The sequence below is a fragment of the Fragaria vesca genome, linkage group LG1 (assembly GCF_000184155.1).
Source record: "Fragaria vesca subsp. vesca linkage group LG1, FraVesHawaii_1.0, whole genome shotgun sequence".
NCBI lineage: Eukaryota > Viridiplantae > Streptophyta > Magnoliopsida > Rosales > Rosaceae > Fragaria > Fragaria vesca.
Genome location: NC_020491.1, coordinates 18114422 through 18139260, shown reverse-complemented (window position 1 = coordinate 18139260; position 24839 = coordinate 18114422). Strand labels below are relative to the sequence as shown.

The following is a 24839-nucleotide window of genomic DNA, read 5'->3' as shown; positions in this document are numbered from 1 at the left end:
TACTATATATATATATATATATATATATATATATATTTTTTTTTTCGATGAGTAATCTATTCAGATATATGTTTACAAAATTGGTTCATATTTTCTGGCATTTTAAGATATGGCTCTCTAAATCTATCACGTCACGAGCAAACATGTATGTCAGTAAGTCGGTGCGCGGGTAATAAATTAAAATTTCAAGGTTTTTCTTCGTCATGTCTGATAATCTAAAAAAAAAAAAGAATATATTTAGGACTGTGTAATCATCACATTGACTAATTATATTTTGTGTACATATATACTTATTGATAATTAAATCAATTGGGAGGCATCCGACTGTTATGTTTATGTTAGGTACAATTTTGTAAAACAATCCGAATTCGTAAAAGTAACAAAGAGCGCTAAAACCTATATTTTAGATATGACTAGTTCAGAGAGTTTTTTCTTATGATTATTGCGAGTTATAAATATGAGAGAGCATTTTCATGAGTGATGCTATTAGCACATAATTTTTTGCTATTAACGCACCTCAATTATGTTACTATCCGCACATTTTAATTTTATTTACAAATTTGTCACTTGAATTTTGTCCATCTCTCATCATAGACGACGTGTGTTAATAGCAAAAATGAGTGTGTTAATAGCACCACCTTTTCAAGGCCGGCCCTGAGTTAACCGGGGCTCTAGGCAAAAAACAAAATTGGGCTCCCCATCTTTCAGCATATTCATTTTTCCTTCAAAAGATAAAAACTCAAACACTTAATATAGGGTATACTTACTAGTTGGTAACAAATGGTTCAAACTAAAAAGTAGTAGAGAAACTCAGAAGCTCAACCAAATAATTAAAAATAATTAATTTGAAAAGAAGACAGAGAAAATTCAGAAAATTTATGTTTCATCAATTGAAGAATAAAAAGGAAATAAAATAATAATAGGACGCGTCTATTGACACCCCACAAACCACTTTGCTCACCTCACATTCTTTTCACACTCCACTCATATAATTTTAATTGCAAGTCTATTTTGTTCACCCATTAACAATACCTAAAATACCATTTTATCAATTCTACTTTGTTCATCATGCATTCTCTTCTCACTCAATATATATTCTGATATATTTTGCTCAAGGTAAGTAAAATCACTAACTGAACAAAAAAAAAATCACATTAAAATATAAATCCCAGTTAAAGAACAAGAAAAAACTCAAATTTAACAACTCAATGGTATCAGTCGATATCATGATGCACAATGTCTGTAAATGTATCTATAGTAGCAATGTCTTCCATACGTTTGAGTTCTTGAACTAATCTATGTGTTGTTCATAAATAGGGTACAGTAGTCGACATGGGAAATAATGAGTAAATGGATAGACAAATCACCAACAAAGAAAAAAAGAAACACAAATAGTTTACCTCATCTTTAGGTTAAATATTGGTGTCTTCAGACTCATAACCGATGATAAATCTGGGTTAGAGTTTATGAAGTTTTTGTTCATCTAAAACAAAAAGATAAAAAAAAAAATTGTAATTTGTAACAACGTACTGTCCCTTGCTGTAATTTTACATCAGGGTATTTTAGTATTTCAATAAATCAACAACATGTGGGGTGAGCAAAGTGATCTGTGGGGTGGCAATAGACGCACCCTAATAATATTGCATACGGTGATGATAATCTAACAATGATAAATCAATGATTTGAAATTTATGGTTGAGAATTTAGTGGGAGAAGAAGAAGAGTCATGCGCAAATGAAGGAGAATAATTAGCTTTAATAGAAGAAGAAGAGTCATGCGCAAATGAAGGAGAATAATTAGCGTAATTAAAGCTAATTATTATGTATTGCCACTATTTGTTTTTTTACTTTTATATATAATAGGAAATTTTTTTTAGGGCCCATGAAATGTGGGGCTTTAGAGCTGTGCCTTCTGGGTCTATGCTCAAGGCTGGCCCTGCACCCTTTCATACATCATGGTGCTCTAGAGCATCTCTAATGAAGGTGTCCCAAGACTTATCTCCATTTTGGGAAGGAAAATCGGTCGGCTCCTGTTTGGAGGTCATCTGCTTTGCAATCAGTGGAAGCGTCGAGGAGCCTTGCTCTTCCCGGGCTGCGCAACGACATGGGGAGAGTGGGAGGTCTCTGTGATGGTGATGGCTTTGCTAGAATGAGTTTGTTTGGTGGCAAAGGCTTTGGTCGGGGGGGCAGATTCAGGCGAAGTTTTGTTGATGGCGGCTTCATCTAGGGACTAGACATCATGGTTGGTGCCTTTTTCTGCCTCTTTGGTTTGGCGGCCATGGCATGCAGTTGCAGTGTTGCTGGTGGTTTTTCCTCTCCCGCTTGCTGTTCCAGATCGAGTCGAAGCTCTTCTCTTCCGATCTGCAGTTACCAATGGTCTAAAAGGCGCTAGGCGCTAGGCGGGCGGCGACCCATAGCCTAGCGCCTGGATAGCCTAGGCGGGGACTATGCGAATTACTTTTTTCACATTTAATTAATATATATAATAATTAAACTAAGTAAAACATGAGTAAATAAAAAAAAATTTGCATGACTTTTCTCCAAAAGCGAGCAACCAAACCTGCAAATTTACAAACAAATATGATTTCTAATTCAAAGCACCCTTATCTCTTGAATGCTCATCATAATCACCACACAACAACTTCAAAATAGCATATTTCAAGTGTTCAAATGTAAATAGCACAAGCAATCCAAGTATACAAGTTTACAACTTCCATAAGTGCATAGCAAACTCCAGCCATTGCATTTAACCCTCTGGAAGATGTAGTACCAGCCATTTCCTAACAAGAAACAAGCCAACTCCAATCACATTTTCCTTGTTTCTCAATTTCTCCAATCACACTAACACAGTAACACTATATCACATCCAACATATATCAAATTATCAGTAAGTCTGCCCAACACCAACAATCTAACACACTAACACTAACAATATGTCTATATGACTATAACTCTATATAGATATTGATAAAATGATTGAATGATTTCAGATTTTCAGTAACACAGAAGTGACAGAACTATATTCTATATGACTACATATACTGATTCATTGATTGAATGATTTGAAATTTTGAATTGAGAACAACTGAACTGGGAAGTAATCACTAATCAGAAGTTTATTCATACAAGAAATCAGAACATAAGACTGATAAGAGATGATGACCAATTAAACAGAGTAATTCATACCAGATGATGTCTCCACTTTCCAAGACTCCAACTGCGCGCCAACACTCCCCAAAAGATTGAACAAAGTAATGAGAGTATAGATTGAGTTGATGACCAATTCTCAGCTGTATAAGGATTAAGGAGGAGAATCAAATCTCAACAAAGCAACAACCCAAAAACTCATCGAAGCAAAGATTTGAGTTTTGAAGAATTACCTATCAAGACTCAAGAGAGTGCGCCATGAACAAGAGAGAGACAGAGAAAGAGGACTCAGAGGAGACTAGGCGGAGAGTCGACGATGAGGTCGCTGACTGGCAGAGAACGGCGAGGTCGCTGACCGGCAAAGAACGGCGAGGTCGCTCTGTTTGGGAGAGGCGGAGGCGCAGAGGTCAAATGTTGAAAGTTGAAACGGAGGACTGGGAGGAGAATGATTTGGGAATTAGGTTAGGCGGATTGGCTGATTTGGGACTAGCTGAGCGCGTTTTTGTTCTATTGGTTTTTTTTCTTCTGCCTGGACGCCTGGTTTGCCTAGTCCTTCGTCACCTCAGGCCCGCCTTCTTCGCCTGGACGCCGCCTCCTTTCACCGACTTGGAGAAAATCCGGGCGGCAGAGCTCCGCCTACAGCGGTGAAAGGAGGCGGCAGAGCTCCGCCTACAGCCTGGGCGGTGCCTAGGTGGGGCTAGGTGGCGCCGTTTAGAAGCCTGGCAGTTACAGGTTAGGTCGTCTGTGTACAACGTCAACTCAGGGCTGGGCTGAAGGTGGAGGGGCAACGTCGGGTCCCAAACGGGGGCAGTGTGAATTCGACAACAGATTGAGGCCGTATTTGTTCGACGCGGCCGGAGTGCAGCGTCGAAAGGGAGGCAATTTTAGGTGGGTTCCCTGAGCAGTTTTGCTACTGAGGATGAGAGGGCCTGGGCCCTAGATCTGGGTCGGATTAAGATCAGGATCTAGGATCGATCAGGGTCGAGCCCATAGTTGGTTTTGGGCCGAATTTTTTAGCTGGCAAATCGACCAGAGTAGTTATTTGGCTTAGGCCTAGAGCTATTTTGGTTTTTATTTGATTTTATTTTGCTTCAATTTATACACTCATTTTTACTTTTCAGTTGTTAGTACTTGTCCTCAACAAGGCGTCATTCCACATATACTTCAGTGTAGTGTGCAACTGTGCATGATGACATTATCTATGATCTATTACGAATTACTGATTCTAGAATCGCTTTTTATTCTGCCCTAGCTTCAAACGAAGCCAATTTGATGGCCCTCTATTTAAAATCTTTTGAGTCTTTTAATTATGTAACATTTTATTTTATTTAAGATGCAACCATTATGTTGTTTATTCTCATTTAATAAAATTTTGTCATCTAGCTAGCTTCAAAATAAAGATAGGTAAAAGTAATATTTAAAAAGAAATTATTAGGCCTAAATTGTTTGTTTTCCGATACTTGACATGCTTATTAATTTTTCTCACCTTCCTTGACTTCTTCCTGTCAACTTATCCTTTTAGTTTTTCTAATAATTTTAGAAGAAGAAATAAGAGAGTGTCGTCTTACAAAAGCTCTGCTAGGGTTTCTCCCTAGTTTCTTTCTACAAACGCCACTCAACACCTTAACTCATCCTCATTTGATCTCTATGATGAACAAGGACACCAACAGGTTCGCAACGGTTGTAATAAGGGTTTTTGTTTGTAAGTTTTTTCTTTGTTTATCGAAAAAAAAACAAGTTTGCAGCGGTGCTAGCTGTACAAGAAAAAGAAAACGTTTCCTTTGGGGCAGCCGGAGCCGCAACTGTTTCCTCTCACCACTACGCCGCGGGAGATTGCTTTCTCTGAAAAAGCAACCTAACCTTAAGGTGCTAATCGAGACGCTAACGTTCATATGGGGATAAAAGAATCACCTTCTCATGAGGGCAGAAGGAGACCGCTACACCATGCAAATCAATCTCGTCGAGTAGCGACAACATGTCCTAGATGGAACTTAGTTTTTTGGTCAAAATCTGTTTGTGGTACCCCCGTATGATGGGTTGTGTGCAGCGAGCCAAGTTCCTATCCTTACCTTTCTTGTTTGGATTAAGAACCTAGGGCTAACCTCTTCTCTGGGCGGGGATTCTTGAAGACATTAATAAGTGTGGCCTTCTCGAGGAGAGCGTGCGTGGGTTCTAGTGCGTCATCGGATTTTTGATCCAGTCAAACAGACTTTTTCATCGATGTCCTTTGATTCCGGTTCGCTGAAGGCTATTGTACTCTGGTTTTGTAAGACGTGTGGAATGCTAGAGCATGGATCTGTAGGTTGCGCAGGGACTTTGTACATGTCCGGTGTTGGGAAGCCTGGTGATGCTGCTACTGTGGAGAACGCCGAGGCGTTGAGGGGGCTGCTACCTCAAAACCCTTACCCTAACCCTAACTGGTTTCAAACCGTGGCTAGGGCTAAGAATTTAGGGTCGTTGGTAGCCTCATCATCGTCCTCTGGTGGTCTTGATGATGGTAAGGCCTCTAAATCTGCCAACCTTTTTGCCCATACTCCAGCCTCCTTCACCTTCTCTCTTCCTCGCATATCAACTGCCGATCTGGCGGTGCCGTTTAGTAAGTTCAAGCTCCCTTCAAACCGTTGTCCCAATGGTACTAGAGAGGAACCCATGCAGCTTTGTAGGGAGATGGAAATGGTGGCCAACATAACATGTTCCAAGAGAAATGAGATTTTTTTCAAGACGAGTTGCAATGATTGTTTGATGATTGAGGATCAACCTCTAGAAATTTTCATTTGCTCCCGAGTTTGACATTCCCCATATGCATGGCACACTTACTATCTTTCCAGCCAAAAAATGTACGGCAAGACGTCTGGTGGGTTCGAAGAACAAGAAGAAGGCTGAGAACTGTTTGGTCAAAAGGGGAAAAACGAGGAGCTTTGGGGCTCGTAGGGTTCTGACTTTGGGGGAAGGTCCAAGCATGAAGGTTGGTACTGATGTTGCTGGTGCAGGTCCGCTTCCTAGGTCATCGGTGATGGATGAGGTAGCTCTTGCCTCCTCAGGTTCTGATTCTGGCTATGGGGTTAATCCCTCAGAATAATTTGGTTCTTGATTCTGAAACTTTAATAAGTCGGATGATTCTGACAGTTTCGATTTATTGATCACAATGCCTATTTTAGGGTTTACAATGTTAAGATGACTTATATCATATAGGTTGTTTTGCATAGCTCCAAATTTATGTTGCCTTTATGGGTGTGTTATGTTTATGTTGTTTTCCTACAACTCGGTGATCAATAAAATGACTTTGCGTTATTCTTTAAAAAAAAACTTAACCGTTTTCTTATTACTTTTTCCTATTTTCCTTTTTTTTTCAAATATTCAAGCATCCCGGATCTCTTCAAATCAAACTTGCCGATCTGAATTTTGTTGATCTCAACTTTTTCAAGTCAGACTTCGATCTCAACTCTTCCAAATCAAACTTCTCTGCTGTCATCTCAACTTCTCTAAATCTATCTGCTATGCCATTCTCAACTTTTTTAGGTTTCAACACATTAATGATCACCAGTTCAACACTAGAATTGATTTTGCTCTATTTTCGAATGATATCTGATATGAAAGTATGTCATGAATGGTTATGGTCTAGGATAAATGGTTATGGTCTATGTGAGAAGAAACATAGAGAAGAAAATGATAAACTGCAATTATAAACTTAAACTCTTTTAATAATAATAATAAAAAAACATGATTAATTTATATGTTCAGGGCAGAGAGGTTAGATGAAGATGCATAATAAACTCTCCATTAACTTATTTCAAGTAGAGTGCGGCTATTGAGACCTCCAAATTTTCTCACTAGACCTCATTTTATTGTGAATTATTAAATAACATATATATCCTCATACACAATGATTATTAAGGACAATAATTATACAAAAGGGAATATTATATTTATTCTCTCTACACTTTGCAATTCAATAATAATTGATTACATTCTTTATTATTTTCCTTATATATTTTTGTTTTCCAATTTCTTTTTATTAAAGCATATATATATATATAGTTCATAAGAGCTAAAACAATGATCAAATATGGATCATGTGACATAAAATTTTGTTTTATCATACATGTTGAACGCATATACTTGCAAGGTGCATAAATATTTTTTTACAAAAAAAAAAAAATATATATATATATCTATTGATTATAGAAAATATATATTTATTAAAATAATTTATTATGAGGTATAAAATAGAGATCAAATTATTCAAAATAAAAAACAAAGAAAAATAACACGTATGTTTCTACCTCTTCTTGAGATCTCGGGACGGGAGGTCGAATCCTTAGCTCCTGTTCCTATAGCTGCACAAGTAACAATGCGTCAGGAGTCCGGACTGGGGTGGCCCAATCTTCGACTCTCCGATGCTTAAGTCATCGTCTTGTTGCTACTTGTATAGTACGGGAGTATGGGAGGAATAGTGAACTTACCTCTTTTGGGAATTCGTGCCTGTTTTATAGGCTAGTATTGGGGGTTCTGTCGTTAGCTTCCGATGTAGGACTGTTTCCATAGTGTTGTTCAGTCTCTCCCCTTTCGGGGGTGTTTAGCAGTTGTGAAGTGGTTTCAGCAAGTACATTGTTGCTAGACCTTCACTCTATGAGTGCTTGCGGCTGGCTTACCGGTGTTGCTTTGCCCGGAATGGTCTCCGGCGACTGGGAGATCACGCCACATTCTCGGCATTGCCAAGCGTTCTTGGTTGTGTATTAACAAATCCCCAAGTCCCCAGTCTGAGAGAGCTCTTAGGGTGGGGAGTTATTCTCAAGTTGTGCCGAGAATGTGTTTTACCCGGGAGTTGGAGGCATGGTGCTGAGTCCCCAAGTCCCCACGCGAGGGTCGTGAGGTGGCTGGGGTTGCGTTCTGAGAACTCAATACAATCCTTTCGTCATATCTCACGGGTGTCATAAATGGCCAGTTTATGAGGGACACGTGGTCATTTATGACGTCATTAAGGCTGTAACGGCTTGTGCAATTGACACGCGTACGTGAGATCGTGGGGTGCGTTGTAACACACGTTTTGATCGTGGTGGACGTGGCTTTTCCCTGACCATCGAGGTGGGGAAGATCTAGACGGTTGTGGTTGATTTGGGTGTCTATAAATAGACCTGGAGAAAAAAGAGGAGGGAGTTTGCATTTTGAAAAGAGGGATTAGGGCTTGAAAGATCAGTTTTCAAGTGTTTTGAAAGGCGCTTCGACGAACTATGAAAATCGAACCTAGGGAATGTCCAATTTCATCCTCGATCAGTTGGGTGCAAGTGCTCTACAGTTTGCAACCAACGTCACTGCCACTACGCTTACTCGCGTTCTCAAGGTATGAACTTGTCAACTCCTATTCTGGGTTTTGTTTCGAATTGATATGGATTTTGTTATGGTTTTCGCATTGCTTGGGGTTTGTTCTTTTTGTTGGTTGATTCTGGGTTAAGGGATTGGGTTGTGACTATCAAGCTAGTTAGGGTTAAGGTAGCGAGAGTCTAACTCGTGAGGATGTAAGGTATGCCAGACCCGGTGTGGGTGTCCAACGAGAAGATTGTGGTTGTCTCTAGCTCGCCTGATCTTGATTCAGACACCTTTCATCGGTGGGAGGAGGATTTGAATAATCTTATGGCGGAGGTTGCACTTGACTTAGGGGATGGCATTCCTGTTACGGATGCTGGGTCTCACGTGTCCTCGTCTAACCCTCTATTGCAGGAGGTAGAAGATTTTAGTATGGCGAGATCTCGGGAGGCTGACGACTCGTTCTGGGATCCTCCTGGCGAGAGTATGACGTCGTCAGAGTTGGTAGCTCTTAGGGAGAATTGGGGAATTCCTGACGAGGTGCTATTACGTCCCCTTTCTAAGAATGTTAAGTTTTGGGCTCTTCCAGATGACTTTACCTTAGTATATGAGTATCAGTTGAGGTGTGGGTTGATGTTCCCGTTGCCTCCCTTCGTTCAGTATACGCTGGCTTGCTTACATCTCTCCCCGGGTCAGGTGACCCCTAACATGCTGAGGCAAACATTAGGGACAAGGGTGTTATTCCGGTTACTGAGACAGGAATTCCCCTGCTTTGAGGAGTTCAACGCCTGTTGGCACATGGCGTACTGCGCGAAGAAGGGTATCAAAGGATTCGTGACCCTGAAGTCTTGGGGAAAGTTTAAGATTTTGGTGGAAGACTTGCCCACCTCCACTAACGAGAGTTGGCGACAAAAGTGCTTCCTCGTCAGGGGGGCAATGGCAAGAGCGGCATGGGTGTCCCTTCCGAGTTCCCGGGGCCTTCCAAAAAATAGGTACCGTGTTTTGTGTCTCGTGTTTTCTTACTGTTTGTAGTGTACTGTCCCTGCTGACTTCTGACTTTGTGTAGTGCTCCAAGAGTATAAGCTAACCGAGCTGATGGAGCGACGTATACGTCGTGTGTTATGGGCGTTTGAATCTAGGAGCTCATTTTGGATATGCCGCCTTGGCATATATAGTCATCTTAGTTATGCCCGGGTCCCGGGTCTGTATTTTTGTTTTGAATGTTTTCCCATTTTATGCTTTCTTGTCTGTGTTTGACCCTTACTGTTTTTGTTTGGTGTAGTGACAATGCCTCGGGATGGTGGATCACGGAAGAAGGAAGGTCCCTATGACAGGGTCTCTGATGAGGATGTGCTGGATGGGTTGCGTGCTGAGGCTGACCATGCCAAGTGGTACGATATCGACTTGGAAACCGACGAAGGGAAAGAAGCGGAGCTTGAGGAGGGTGAGGACGATTTCTTGAGATTGAAGCTGGCGGATGATGACTATGCCTATTTGCCTCCTTTGGTGGCAAAAGCAATGGGTTTGGGTGACCAAGAAGTGGATGACGCGGTCACCGAGACCGAGGGTGGCGATCATGGGGACTATCATGAGTAGATTCCTGTGGAGGAGGAGCTAGTTTCGGAGCCAATGGGGGTGGAAGATATGCCTTTGGGGAATGTGGGTGAGCCCCAAACTGGTGGTGAGGACTTTGTGGTTGAGGAGGTGGATCCCATTGTTCAAGGGTGGAGGAGGTTGTCGTGACGAGGACTCGGAAGAGGATGGAAAGGGTCTAGTCGTCACGTGAAGGTTTGAAGAGATCCTGCAAGGAAGGGCGTTCCGGGAGCCTTGGAAGCCCGGCTGAGATCACCCAGGCACTGGAGGGGACAGGGGAGGTGCAGCCTTACTTGGCACAGATGGCATATGACATGCGTCATCTCTCTTGCGACATCCATGCCTTGGAAGAGGTTGATCCCTTGGCTGGCGTGGCTCTCACCAAGGAGAAGTTAACTCGAGTAAGTGTGCGTAATGTTCAATTTGCTCCTCCTTGTTCCCTATCTCTTTGTTTATGTTTTGGTGTTGTTTGCAGGCGACGTTGCTGATGTATGCTGCAAGTGAGAGGGCTGTTACTCACTTGCAAGAGGATGCTGAGGCTAAATGCCAGCAGTTGAAGGAGGCGAAAGAGAATAACCGTGCCCTCTCGCAACGTCTTGAGCAGCTGGAGCAGGATGTTGTTGTTTTCTGAGAGCAGGATGTTGCTGTCTTCCGAGACCAAGCTGCTGCATCTGGGAAGGAGGTTGCGGAGTTGAAGGAGGCTGTGCAGGCGAAGAACAAGCAAGTGGAAGCTGGGGAGGTAGCCGCTGCCAAGGTGGGAGGTCGAATCCTTAGCTCATGTTCTTGTAGCTGCACAAGTAACAATGCGTCAGGAGTCGGGACTGGGGTGGCCCAGTCTTCGACTCTCTAATGCTTAAGTCAACGTCTTATTGCTACTTGTATAGTACGAGAGTATGGGAGGAATAATGAACTTACCTCTTTTGGGAATTCGTGCTTGTTTTATAGGCTAGTATTGGGGGTTCTGTCGTTAGCTTCCGATGTGGGACTGTTTCCATAGTGATGTTTAGTCTCTCCCCTTTCGGGGGTGTTTAGCAGTTGTGAAGTGGTTCCAACAAGTACATTGTTGCTGGACCTTCACTCTTTGAGTGCCTGCGGCTGGCTTGCCAGTGTTGCTTTGCCCGAAATGGTCTCCGGCGACCACGCCACATTCTCGGCATTGCCAAGCGTTCTTGGCTGTGTATTAACAATGTACAAAAGAGAAAAATAAAAGTTAAAAAGATATATGAAAAAAATAATCAAAAAATGAAGGTGGATGTTCAAAAACAAAATGGTAAAAAAAAAAAGACACAAAGAATGAGAGATTTATTGAGTGAATAAGAGGTTAAATAAGTAATTAATTGAAATATATGTCAATAAATAACTAAGGTTATGTTAAGAATTTGAAATGAGGCATAGTGAGAAAATGCTTATATCGAAAAGTAAAAAAGAGGTGTAGAAAGAATGAGAGGTATATTGAGTAAATTTGGAGGTCTTAATAGCCGCACTCTTTCAAGTAACCTAATAAGAGAAAATAAAACCTATTACCTTATTGTCCAGCCATTTACCAAGCTATATACCAATCACAATCACATTCATCATTATATGGGCGAAAGAAATCCAACCCCGGTTGAATTTACTTTTTACTACATATTGAAGCTCTAATTCTCCAAAACTCATCTTTCCGGATGATGAAAACATCATTCAAATTTCAATCTCAAGAATCGTCTTAATGATTACTCGTACTTGATATATTTTTAGGGATAAAAACAAGATAATTTCGCAATTCTAATCTACAATTTTTTTAATAGTCAAATCTACAATTTTATGGTCAGAGAAATCGGGAAGAGAAAAAAAAGACCAAGTTAGCACGAGTCTTAATATTCAATCTTCATCGAGGCTCTTAGGCTCTCAAATCCAGTTCAGTCCTCTGTTGTTTTCTGAGGGACGTAACACACACCTAATGTTGGTTTACGAAAGAAAGTAACCAATAATCTTCGTTGACATGACTTTTGCCTAGCCGTTAGATGACTGTAGTAATAAGGATTTAATAAACTTCACCAATATTGTAAGTTTTTCGATATCGAGGAGCTCGATCCCGTAGATGACAAAAGAATTCATCTTCTTGGGTGAAAAGTCTCCATTCTCGGTAAAAAAAAAACTTTCTTTTGCCTAACATCTGTTGTTAAGTGTATAGAAAAATTGTTGTTGAAACAATGGGTTATGTTAGGTGAGAATATAAAAAAAGATTTAATGGTTTTAAGATTGATTTACTTTATTGGACCAATATATGGTTAGTATATGTTTCGTATCTTCTTGAAAATGTGCATTGTATAGTCTGTCACATTCTTGAAAAATGTGTTAGTGTCTTGGTTGAAGGAACAATAATATATAGTGATGTCATATTTTTTTATTTTATCTATTAAATGATCTTGCTTATAAAAAGCAAGTAAGAATATATTGCAGGAAAGAGATTTTTTTATTATTATCTAATTTCTCAAACCAAAAGCGTTTTAAAAATTTTACATGTTTTTTCTCTCACTATATAAGTATGAGCGAATGAAGGCATAAAGCTAACGAGAACAATGGGAGCTTCTCAGCAATGCTAGTACGCCAAGATGAAATTCCAGCAGCAGCAATCTGAGAAAGCAAAATCGAAGAAGAAGACCAGGGGTCCACAACTACTACTACCAACACTAGCACCTTATCTCTGACATGATCGGTGCTGCATTGCTCGTCGCACCGCCCCGCCTCCTGTGTTACCATCAGTTACTCCTTCATTGGAGGGGTCGTACTCCTCCACCGCTCTCCCTGAAGAGGCAGACGAGGAGGACGAGCGACCACCAGCATCAAGGTACGTCTATTAGGGTTAGGGGTTAGGGTTAGAGATTCTTCGATTCTTAGCAGTTTCCATTTTTGTTTTGTTCTGCAACTTGGAATATTATGAGTGGCTGTTCTTTTTTATAACATGTCTTGTTCAAACTTTATTGTTCATTCAACTAAGGTTTACTAGTTTCTATCAGAAGTTCACAAAGTAAAAGTTTGATGATATCAACAAAAGTTCATAAAACCAAAGTTTATACCCTATTATCTTCTCATCATTTTAATGATATAAAATTTAAAAAACTAGCCAATTGACAACCTGAATTCAGTTTTTGAAGATGTTGTCCAAGTCCCTTTGAATGTATCTCATATGATATCTGTAAGCCCAAACAAGCTTGTGTGGTTTTTCAGCCTGATATGCAAGTGTGGCATATCGTGCTTGATCATTCTAAGGTAGTTTCAAAGATTGCCTTTCAGTTGCACCTAGGCGCCTTACAACTTTAGCTTCCATGAAAGTGATATGTGTCAACGCTTCCAACAATTCAATAGGTTATGTGGGAATGTCCTCATTCTCTTGCAAATGACTCCATCTCTTCAAAATCACCCAAATGTCTTATAAAGAGTCTTGGAGGAATGACATGTATTTTACCTTTCCATCTCAGCCATGTAGTAGTCTCAAACCGAGACATATATATCATCATCTCACATACACATTTCACAGCAATAATTGGGTATCCCACCAGTTGCTTACGATAATATGGTGCATTGTTCTATGCCCTTTTAAACATTTATCTCCAATGACATACCTCCTTATACAACGCCACATATTCTTCATCGATCTGACTTGACTTTCTATGCTTTTTCCTTGAGAAGCTAGAGTTGATTCCTCCTGCTCACATCTGAACTATAAAGTAGGACGTAGTGAGCCATAATTTTAAAGCATATTCTCAAATCATTTTCGATCTCTGCTTAAGCAATAAATTAAACTTCTTTGAGCAAGTCCTCAACTTGACTTCCCAATAACTCCTTGCGTTACCGTACTTGAGAGACTCGGTCTCCGGAAAAACACAATCGTTGTTCAATGTGGCTATCTTAAATGGGCCACTCTGCAACACTTTTAGACCACTGACGAGCACGTTCGTCAAACCTTGCCAGAGTTTTGGACACCTTCTTTTGTCGTCCTTGGCGTGCTCGATAAGGGAACAATTCGCAGTACAGAAATGAGACGCCGGTGCATGAGCCGGCGACCATTATAGGAGAGAGATTATTATGTCTATTACTAAATCTTCTAAAACACAATCGGGGCGGGGAGAAACTCCTTGAGGATGTAGTTTCATTTGTTTCCAACTAAAAAAATAATGTTGTAGGAGCCGGGTTGCAATCCCTAATCAAAGCAATTAGATCACGCTCATCTTTGAATATCACGGTAATGCGTTATGATGCATATAGTCATTATATCGTGCAAAACAAGTTTATCCTGAAAACATGGTGGTCCCTTCATAATTGTCCAATGTGATTAAAAAACTTGAGATGCGTGTTCAACATCCTTCCTACATGACTCTTGTTGGCAAACAACTTTTTTTTGGACCTTGAGGATCATGAATAGCTTGCACCAGTGTAGAGTACTTTGGAAATATGCAAATGGCCAAATGATAACTAATGTCAAAATGTTTATCTAGAATCTTGTAATTAATAGGAGGATACTCCTGTCAATTTTTTGAAAAGTTCTACATGTAATTGAGGAAAAAGAAGTTAGTAATATTTGTTATTGGATCGATGTTATCAAAAAATAAAGAGACAATATGTCATCCGTGATAGCGATCGTTGTTTTGAAATATGACAAGCGGATTTAGATTTAGATTTAAATTTTCAAGAAAAGTAATTTTATAAGTGTTCAAGCCACCTAATAACACCTTGTTTTTGCTTTGACACTTTAAGTTGTTGAATGATCATTTCATGCGTTTTTTTGTCACTCTTACAATGAAACAGACGAAAATGATTTCAATCTATGAGTTTGAAGTACAACATGTATTACAATTCTCTCGATTTGACCCCCAATTTAGATAATGATTTGGAATTTACGAATCACATACTGAATCCAAGCCATGTAATTAAACTTTGGTCTATAACCCGTTCGCTTAGTTTTCATTGCGGTATGTGTTTCGGGTTTTATTTCTCAATCAAACAAAAAAAATGAAATTATGTTGTTTTTCCATAATCTTTTCTTTTCTTTTGTTATTTAAAAACGATCAAACTAGCGCTCGGCACAGAGGCCGCAGCTGAAAACAACAAACACAGACGTTCAAAGACTCGATAGTGTTTTTACTAGTGTGTTTCAGAAGCTCAGAGAGACAGAACACAATGCCTTCTCTGAGGCGACCCACTTCAGCTTCAATTCTCGTATCTCTGCTGTTCCTATTCCTCTCTGTCTTTCTCTGCCCAACTCTCGCCGACGGCGTCACTCCCGAGGAGGCCAAGCAGCTCAGGGACGAGGTGACCCTTCTCCTCCAATCACCCCTTAAAACTAAAACTCAAATCAATTTGGGTTTTTCTTTCAATTTGGTATTGCTTGATTTCACTGCCCCGTATTACTTAGATTAATCTGACATTGGGGTTTATGTAGGCTCTGCTTGATTTGCTAGTTCGAAAGTTGTGGAATTTGTACTGATTGGAGTAAATTGGAGAGCTTTTTGGTTCTGGGAACGTCATTTTAGGACATGAATTTCGATTTGTGTGTATGATAGGTGATGTTTTGCCAATTTAGTGCATTGACTGCTCAGTACAATGTGGAAAGTTTTCATCTTTGATGAAATTTTAGTGGAAAGTTTTAATCTTTCAGATATGGGGATGCAATGCTTCTGGAATTGGGCATGTTCTGGATGTTGTGTCGCTATCAGAATCATACTTCTGACTTTTCTATTGATTTTTCTGTTTCCCTAGGGTTATATAGCTCTCTGTAGAATTAAGTTCTGTCACCGAGGAGAGAGTTTTACTTGTTAGGGAAACAAAAGTTCATGTTGTATTGGTGTTTAATGTCAAGCGTCGAGATTGTAGAGAACTTTCCTTCTTGGAACTCTCTTTTTGTGAAATGAAGTTTGGAATGTAGGCTGCCTTTACTGTGTTCATTTGCAAGTACATTAAGACAACTAGGTTTAATCTATGTGTATTTACATACGTATCTATAGTAGTTTTGCATTTCTTGTAAACCTGTTGAATGGTGTTCTTAATTAACTTGGCAATATTTACTTTTCATTGTAGGTCAGGGAAATGTTTTATCATGCATTTAATGGGTACATGGACCATGCTTTTCCACTCGATGAGTTAAAGCCTCAGTCTTGTGGGGGTGAAGATAGCCTCGGTGGATACGCGCTAACTTTGGTAATATACATCACAAATTCTTATTTCCAATTATTTATATCTGTACAAATGCGATTTTCTTTTCAGTTTTTGCATCCTTACTGTGTTGTGCTATGTGTCTGTCATTTTTTTTGTCACAGATTGACGCTTTAGACACACTAGCTTTACTTGGTGACCGGGACCGCTTTTCTGCCTCTGTTGAATGGATCAGTAAAAACCTTCAGTTTGATATAGTAAGTCCAGTATTTATCTATCTTATTCACTCCTTGCATCTCTCTCTCCTTCTCTCTTATTAATTGTTTCGCAAATAATTGCTGTCTTAAATGTTAGATTTTGATGTTACGTTTTGCCATATATGCATGCATCACATTGAAATTTTTGAACTTTATTTGTTTGATTATTTTATTAGTACTTGGATATTAACCTAATGTGTTTTTTGGCGGAAGATATCTCATTAGTTCAGTTGAGAACATTTGTGTTAGTATTATGACCTACCTACTTCTAATCATGGTTATTCAAGACCTATAGGAGTTGTTTTACATGATTCGGAATATGACAATTGTTATTGACTCGTTACAAGTGAAACTATCTGGTGTGACATAGTGGTAGAAGGCTAGACGTTATTGTATTTATCTGTCATTGAATTGTTTTCTTCATGATCTTCATCTCATTGTTATTGTCGATTCACATGTATATAATATGTATTTGTACTAGGTTACTTATGATATTTATCAACTTATGATAGGATGGAGTTAATGTTATACATGTTACTTTATTAGTAAGTTATACCTCCATCTAACTTTGATTTTTTTGATTGTTGCAGAATAAAACAGTATCTGTCTTTGAGACTACCATCCGGGTCCTTGGGGGTTTGCTCTCTGCACACCTTATAGCAAGTGATTATGCTACGGTAACAGTTAGTTGCATTTCTCATTTGTTTTAATTCCATTTATTATAATTTTATGCATGAGATAACAGGGGACTGTGTCCATATACATATATATGTGTGTACGTGTGTATGTCTGTGTGCATATGCATAAAGAAAAAAGAAGAGGGTGGATTAGTTGTAGTAAACAGTATATCTGTATATAGCAATATAACCTTTTTTTTGCTTTTGCTGTCCAAGTCAGTATTGAATAATTCCTACACCCTTCTGTTGCAGGGCATGAGAATTCCAACGTATGACAACCAGTTACTGAACTTAGCTGAGGATCTAGGCCGACGATTGTTACCTGCATTTGACACTCCTTCAGGTGCAATGTACTTACTAGATTACCCCTTGTTGTGCACAAAAGTCTATGCAAGATCTTTCTGGGTGAACTCTCATTATTTAGCATTCATTATCACTGCCAATGTCTATGACTTTGGGTACCTGATGACCATTTATTGGTAGATTCTGTAGGGTAAAATTATGACTTTTTATGTTATTCAACTGGTCACCTTTTCCTCTGTCCTGTATGTGGTGTTGTATATGCTTGTTTTTTCTTTATGTAAAGTATCTTTCTTATATGTGCAAAAAGGTGTCTTTCCTAAGCAATCTTGTCTTGCAGGAATTCCTTTTGGATCTGTCAATCTGAGGCATGGAGTTGATGAACATGAAAGCAAGGTAAGGTCTCTACTTTGTCTCTGTTATGTGCAACTTTCTTAATTCTTTATTAAGCTCCGAGTCCTGACACGTATTATGACAATGAACGAGTAAATTTTCCTGTTCAAGCTTAGGCTTTGTATAGGTGTAAAATCCTATGTGCAGTTGATATTTATCATATCTAGTATTTATTTGTCAGCTTGCTGAAATTTGAAAATTCAACCTGGTGTTATTTAGATTACATCAACAGCTGGTGGTGGGACTTTGACTTTGGAATTTGGAGTGCTCAGCCGCTTGACAAATGATTCCAGTAAGTAGTAGCTGTCATTCCTTAACGCCATTGACGATATCCTTCTATCTCGACTGGACTCTAGCCTCCTAGTTGTCTTCTTAAATTGCATGTTCATGGGCTTCACCAATAGGTTAAGATGTATTTTACAGCCTTTTATGGCCAAAACTTATGTTAAAGCCAGGTTGATATGTTATAAGCACTTTTACATGGTTCTTGTTTGGTAATAAAATTGTAACTGCTACCTCTATTCCTTCATAATTTGTCCATAGAAAAGCTACTTTAATTAGAATATCTCACCTAAATTATCCCTTCTTTTTCCTTTGTACTGTTTTTGTCCTTTTGTTCTATTTCTTAATTCAGTTAATTGTGGAAGGGAAAGTTTACCCTTTTTCATCTAAATGGAATTGCAGTATTTGAACAAGCGACCAAGAATGCAGTGCGTGGACTTTGGGCTCAGCGTTCAAAGCTCAATTTAGTTGGTGCCCATATTAATGTTTTTACAGGTGAATGGACACAAAAGGTAACATTCCTTCTAACAACATAATAACTGTGATAAACATAAAGTGTGAGTCAGTGCATATCTACCATGAAGATAAATAACAATCTCTAAATAACTTCTCTTGGCATTAATGCACAAATTGTGAAAACTAAGCAGAAAATCCCCATATGTGAGTCATGACTTGTAGATTCTAATTGTTTTACTGTTTTGGGATGATTAATTGGTTCACTAATTTTTGTATGTGATTTTCATCATTACTGTTGAAAATATTTGGTCATTTAATGTCTATTGCATAGTAATCAGGAGATTATTTTCATTGCTTATTTTAGAAACAGGGTTATAGGTAACTTTACAACAGAATTTCTCTACTGATTAGATTGTCAATTTTATTTCAACAGAAATTTCATTTCAAAAGATTTCTATTGATCATTTAATTGATGATGTTCTTTTCCCGCTCTTCCATTGTACTTTAGTTTTGAGTTGTATTTCACATTTTGGGGTTCTTCTATCTTGATTGTCATAGATATAAACGTGCAAGTGAGATATAAGCTAACTTTCTTCCATTTAGGGATTAAACTCTTTCTTCCATTTCTCTTAACTGTCAAGCAGTTGTGATATAAGCCCCAAATACCTAAGCTTTGCATTGCCAAAACAAAAGAGACCTAATTGAGTTAGCCATTAATAGTTGGGCTGCTAAGCCTCTGTCCTTAGCTACCCTCTTTAGCTATCTAACGCGGACTCCTTGTCAACTTTTTTGTTACAATAAAAAGCTGTTTCTTTTAAAAATAAATATATAAGCTAATTTGATTCTTCCAGAGTCTGAAAACCTGAGCCTAATAACAATATGTTAATTATTGTGAAATTGGGGAATTAATGGCGGAGTAATTTTTTCTTAAGGAATTTGGCTGCACCTCAATATCTTAAAGATCATTGTTTTGCATCTTTGTTTATGTTTTAATTAAATGATACTGATCAAGCTTCTCTGGTCATTGATGAGCTGTGTTGTACTACCAAATAATTCAGTCTCTGTCAGCGGACATACCATTTAGGCGATTTTGGTGACATGATATATGATTACATGTGGACTGATCTCCCTAACCCAGTGCCTACGGTTTATCACTGAGTCTGAGTGCACCTCACTGTTCTGGTTATTCTTTTAAAAAAGTCTGAGGCTGTCCTGCAGGGTTCTCACTATCCCAGTTAGCTATCATAGCTTGTGCACCAATTAAACTGAGAAGTAATTTATCACCCCCTAGTTTGACCTCCCAAACTGAGATGTGCCCATGTGCAGTACTAATAGGAAAAATTAGTGTTTTTCTCTTTCTACCTTTTTTATGATTTGTGCTTTTACTCTCTCCTTTTAGGGTTTTATCAATTGCCTTTCCTTTCCTTTTTTTTTTTTTTTTTTATTTGTTTAAAAGAAACAGATTTTTATTCAGAAAAAAGCAAAGAACAAGGAGGGGAACAAGGAGTCCGCTTTAAAAAAAGAAGAAGAGGGCAGCTAGGACTAAAGGCTTAGCAGCTCATCTTTTATAACTAAAACGAAACATAGAGATTATACTACATCTGCTTCCCAGTTTTGAATAATGGAAGAAAGACTATAATCCTTAAATTCCTTAGAAGTATAAGCCCACAAAGATGCCCAGAACTTGACTCTCTCCCACAGGGCTTCCCTCTCCACCCCACTATAGGTTTCAAATAGTCTCTATTTCTTTCCATCCAAACCACCCAAGCTATCGGTAGCACCCCACAACCCCAAAGAATTCTGGCTTTTTTCCCTTTTACCAAAAGCTGAAGATTTTCTTTAAACAAATCATTCCTCTCTAATGGAGTTGTCCAGACCACTTTTGGCTCCCTAAATAACTTCTTCCATAATTTATCTGATGGGTTTTATCAATCCCCTTCCCATTTATACTTACATTTCTTTGCTGTTTTGCAGGATGCTGGAATAGGAACCAGTATTGATTCTTTTTATGAGTATCTTCTAAAGGTATGTAACTGTTGTGATATCGGCCAATTATGTATGTCAAGGAACCCCAAAAGAACACAGAAAACCAAGAGAAACAACCACAAAGATAAGACACAAAGAGCACAGATTTAAGGTGGTTCAGCAAAACCTTTTGCCTACGTCCACCGGTAGAAAACACTTCCACTATATTAATAATGGGTACACCAGAAAGAATAAGAAAACAAGGACTCTCTCACTTCTCTTCCTATCTCTTTCCTCTCTGCCCTCTCTCACTCTCTAACCGAGAATGGAACACACTTTGGTCTTCGTCTCTGCGATACAAAACCTAGAGCTGAACCCCTCCTTATATAGTCATAAGGATCTTCAGATCTCTTCACCAAATAGGAATCCTATTCCTATTAGTGGTAGGCAATAATGCCTCCTTCCTTCTCTGTAATCAACAAGATTACAGGTACACCATCATCAATAAGGATTTACTTTCCTTATTGGAACACCATACTCTAAGACGAAACTTCTTAGGAAAAACACATGGGCTGGAAACCCAACAGTAACATCAGTTGGAATGCTGAACAAAAAATGCCTGAACTACTTGGCGTAACATCAGTTGTAACATAAATGGTATTTCCCATGTTTGAAATAGCATCATCAGGTTCTTGTGGTCACCAAATCAAATATAGGTTTGTGTCATGACTGATGGCAAAAGCTCCTAGAAATAAATATAACAGGAAATGGTATCCTGGGAGTTATGGGGTTTAACGTGACAGCAAATAACGTCATCAGCTAGATTGTTGGAGAACAGCACGGTAATATTGTTTTATGGTCTTATGACAATGAAGGCCTTGTATTTCCATTAAAAGAAGACCTGCCTTTAAAAATATAGGAAGCAAATGCTAGCCTTCTTCTAGGTGATTGTATTAGTTAATTTCTGTGAACTAGTTTTCAGTCTTGATATTCTGTAATTGGATGATCTTTTGGGTCAGTTAGCTGGGAGTTTGAGTGGCACCTATAGGTCATAGCTTTGGACTTTTGGAATTAGCATGATGTCCAATAAGATATTGAGAACCAATTGTTTCCTGTAATCATGTTAGCGAAAAAACTAAGTCTAAAACTCCTAATCTTTGATCTTGATATTCGTCTATCCTGAGCGTTTCTCTGATTTTAAGATACTTCATGACAAATATAACTTGTGCAGGCATTATGTCTTCTTAGAAAAATAGCATTGATCTGTAAACTGTAAAAGATAGTATCTTTGTTGCCGGCCTAATTGTTCTCTTATAAGATCTGTATGTTCAGACCAAAAAAAAGGAAAAAGATCTGTATGTACGTTGATATATGAAATGGGTTTGGTTTGTTTCTTTGTGTTCTTGTTTACCATTTGTAATATCATCTCAGGCTTATCTGTTATTTGGAGATGAAGAATATCTGTACATATTTCAAGAAGCTTATGCTGCCGCTATGCAATATCTTTACAATGATCCTTGGTAAATTCTGAAATTAGTATATGCTACCATGTTTTTATACATCCCCCTTAACTTATGAGCACTTAAATTTACTTGTGTAGGTATGTAGAGGTAAATATGGATTCTGCTGCTGTTGTGTGGCCATTGTTTAACAGTTTACAAGCATTTTGGCCAGGACTTCAGGTTTGTAATGCGTGATCAATATTAAGATATAACATATAGAATCAAGAATTTGTTCATTAGTTTCAGTGCGATTGATTACTCTTATCTTTTGGAAGGTTTTAGCTGGAGATATTGATCCTGCAATTCGAACTCATACTGCCTTCTTTAGTGTGTGGAAAAAATATGGTTTCACTCCGGAAGGTTTCAATCTTGCTACATTCAGTGTTCAGGTACCATCATTAACTTTTTCTAAACCTTGATGTGATTACTCTTAATTGTATGATTAGTTAACTCTTTTATTAATTTTTTCAACCCGTATCACATTAATGCTTTAGTCTACCATATCAATTGCATTTGTAATCTTTCTACATATATTCGTAGCATGGACAAAGAAGTTATCCGCTGCGTCCAGAGTTAATGGAGAGCACATATTGGCTCTATAAAGCTACTAGAGATCCCAAGTAAGCTCATAAACTCTAAATTTGTGGGCTGTATCTAAGCTTACCATTACACATTTTACTTGATATTAATGGCATATGTAAAAGGCGCATTTCGTTTACCTAGAAACTTAATACCCTTAGAAAAGGGCATTTTACATGTATTATGTATTTCATTGTAGGTATCTTGATGCAGGACGTGACATGGTTGCCAGTTTGCAGTACAGTGCACGATGCGCCTGCGGATATTGTCATATCGCAGATGTCGAGTCCCATAAGCAGGAAGATCATATGGAGAGTTTTTTTCTAGCGGAAACAGTAAGAACTTTTTTTTCAATTATCATGTCTTCATCTTGGTTCTCAGTAGAATTTTGAAGATCATTTTCGACCAACAAATTTGAATCACCTTCCCTTTCGAGCTAATTCTCTGGTGGTTCATTATAATTGACAGTAAAACCCAAATTGTATTGGTTAAAAAATTCATTATGATAGTGGATTTATAAAAGTGTCTTATATCTGTTAAATCTTGTGAAGAGTGGAGGTATATGAATCATATAGCTAAGGTGATATGTTTACAGAAAGCCTATCTATTATGTATCCGGGTTTTGCGTAGTAAACTTTAGGAATTGATTAACCTTAGAATCTTTTAATGAAATTATTATTATATTGCTGTTAAAGATTTATATAATCCTATTAAGATTTTAATACGGGCTTGAGAATGGTACTTCTCATTTTCATTTCCCTAAATATATATTAGTGGTAAGGTAGCTTGAGGGATTGATTTCTAAACTCCTACGTGTTCCTATAGTTTCAATTGTGTACCATCGTTGTGTTCATTTATGTTTTTCCTTTACTCTATGGTTACTTGTACTAACAATGTGCGACTAATTAGGTAAAATATTTGTGGCTACTCTTTGATTTGGCCGTGGGACCTGATAACCTTGTTGATAATGGACCATACAAGTGAGTCCTTTCTACTCCTACTGTAGTTCCTGACTTACCATTAAAGATTAAAGACCAGGCTTATCTTATTGCTGTTTACTGTGAAAATGCCTCTTCATACAGGTACATCTTTAGTACTGAAGGCCACCTACTGCCTGCAACCCCTGAAATATCTTTAGTGCAGGAACATTGCTCGTATTTTGGGGCTTATTGTAATACTAGCAACATTAGACAGGATGTATTGGATGTTGCAACTAATCCTCGAGATAACTTATATGGAAGGGTTGGCACTGCGTTACCATCCAACTCCCGTTATTCTGATTCTACTCCCGTATCAGGATTTATAAAAGTGAGAATTGCATACCATCTTTATTTTTGAACCTTTTATGCTTGTCTATTGGATTGTATTTCATTTTGTTTAGTTGGCAACTAAAAGCTATGGTAAAACATTGATGCTCTTACATGTTAGAAATGGTTCAAAATAATTTAAGTATTATGGAACTATCGATCCTGAAGTCCATTGAAAACTTGATCTGTCTGCAGGGGATTTGCCCAGGACTAACTCATGGGCAAAAATTTGGTATATCATATATATCACCAGGCCACAGAGCTCATGAGGATGACTCCAGGAACCAAGGAGAACAAACTAATGGTGAGAGCCATTCAATAGTGATACTGCAAAGCCAAAATTCTGATTACTCACCATCAGAGAATAAGTACCATGAAAAGTTGGTGGAACCTCACGAGAGAAAACAAACAAGTGATCCACCTCAGATATGATGATTCTGGCTGTTAAGTCAGGCGAAACTAGAAGCTTGGAACTGCGAGATTCTCAGCTTCGAACTTGTAAATTATGCGGCAATTGTTACAGATTCAGCATGTAGCTTTAGGGTGGAAATATAAACAGGAAGAAAGAGGTTTTGCCGGTGATGCCTTGCTGGTTATACTTTCCCCCAAGACCTGAACAGAGTCATCTGTTAGGCTCCATGTAAGTTTGGCATAGTTAGCATAATTATGTACATTTTGTTTCTTTGATAGGTCTCAAAAGTTTGATTATGATGTGGGGTCATCAGCTTATAGATGGATGGGTTACTAGAATAGTCATATATTCTTATAGATTGCATTTTTACTTGTTGAGGACCCTGAAGTTCCTGAACAACAAAAAAAGTTACTTTCACAGTTGTGTTCAAAATACAATACAAATTACAAAGGCTGAATTTAGCTGATGTTACAGAGTCGCTTTCTGGGCTTCTGACCTTTTGTTACTTCTGATGTCTCTGATTTTGATACGTAA

At 38.5% G+C, this 24839-nt stretch overlaps 1 protein-coding gene across 1 annotated transcript; it reads left to right on the top strand.

The window, feature by feature from the left end:
- Window positions 1-15203: 15203 nt before the first annotated feature.
- Window positions 15204-24458, top strand: LOC101312975 (probable alpha-mannosidase I MNS4-like). Its single transcript, XM_004289418.1, has 17 exons — window positions 15204-15335; window positions 16101-16220; window positions 16340-16432; window positions 17023-17109; window positions 17362-17452; window positions 17750-17805; window positions 18022-18094; window positions 18487-18596; window positions 20515-20565; window positions 21937-22025; window positions 22106-22187; window positions 22283-22396; window positions 22548-22627; window positions 22786-22921; window positions 23496-23566; window positions 23669-23894; window positions 24089-24458. The coding sequence occupies exons 1-17, from the start codon at window positions 15204-15206 to the stop codon at window positions 24323-24325; spliced, it is 1848 nt and encodes a 615-aa protein (XP_004289466.1). The 3' UTR covers window positions 24326-24458.
- The last annotated feature ends 381 nt before the right edge of the window (window positions 24459-24839 follow it).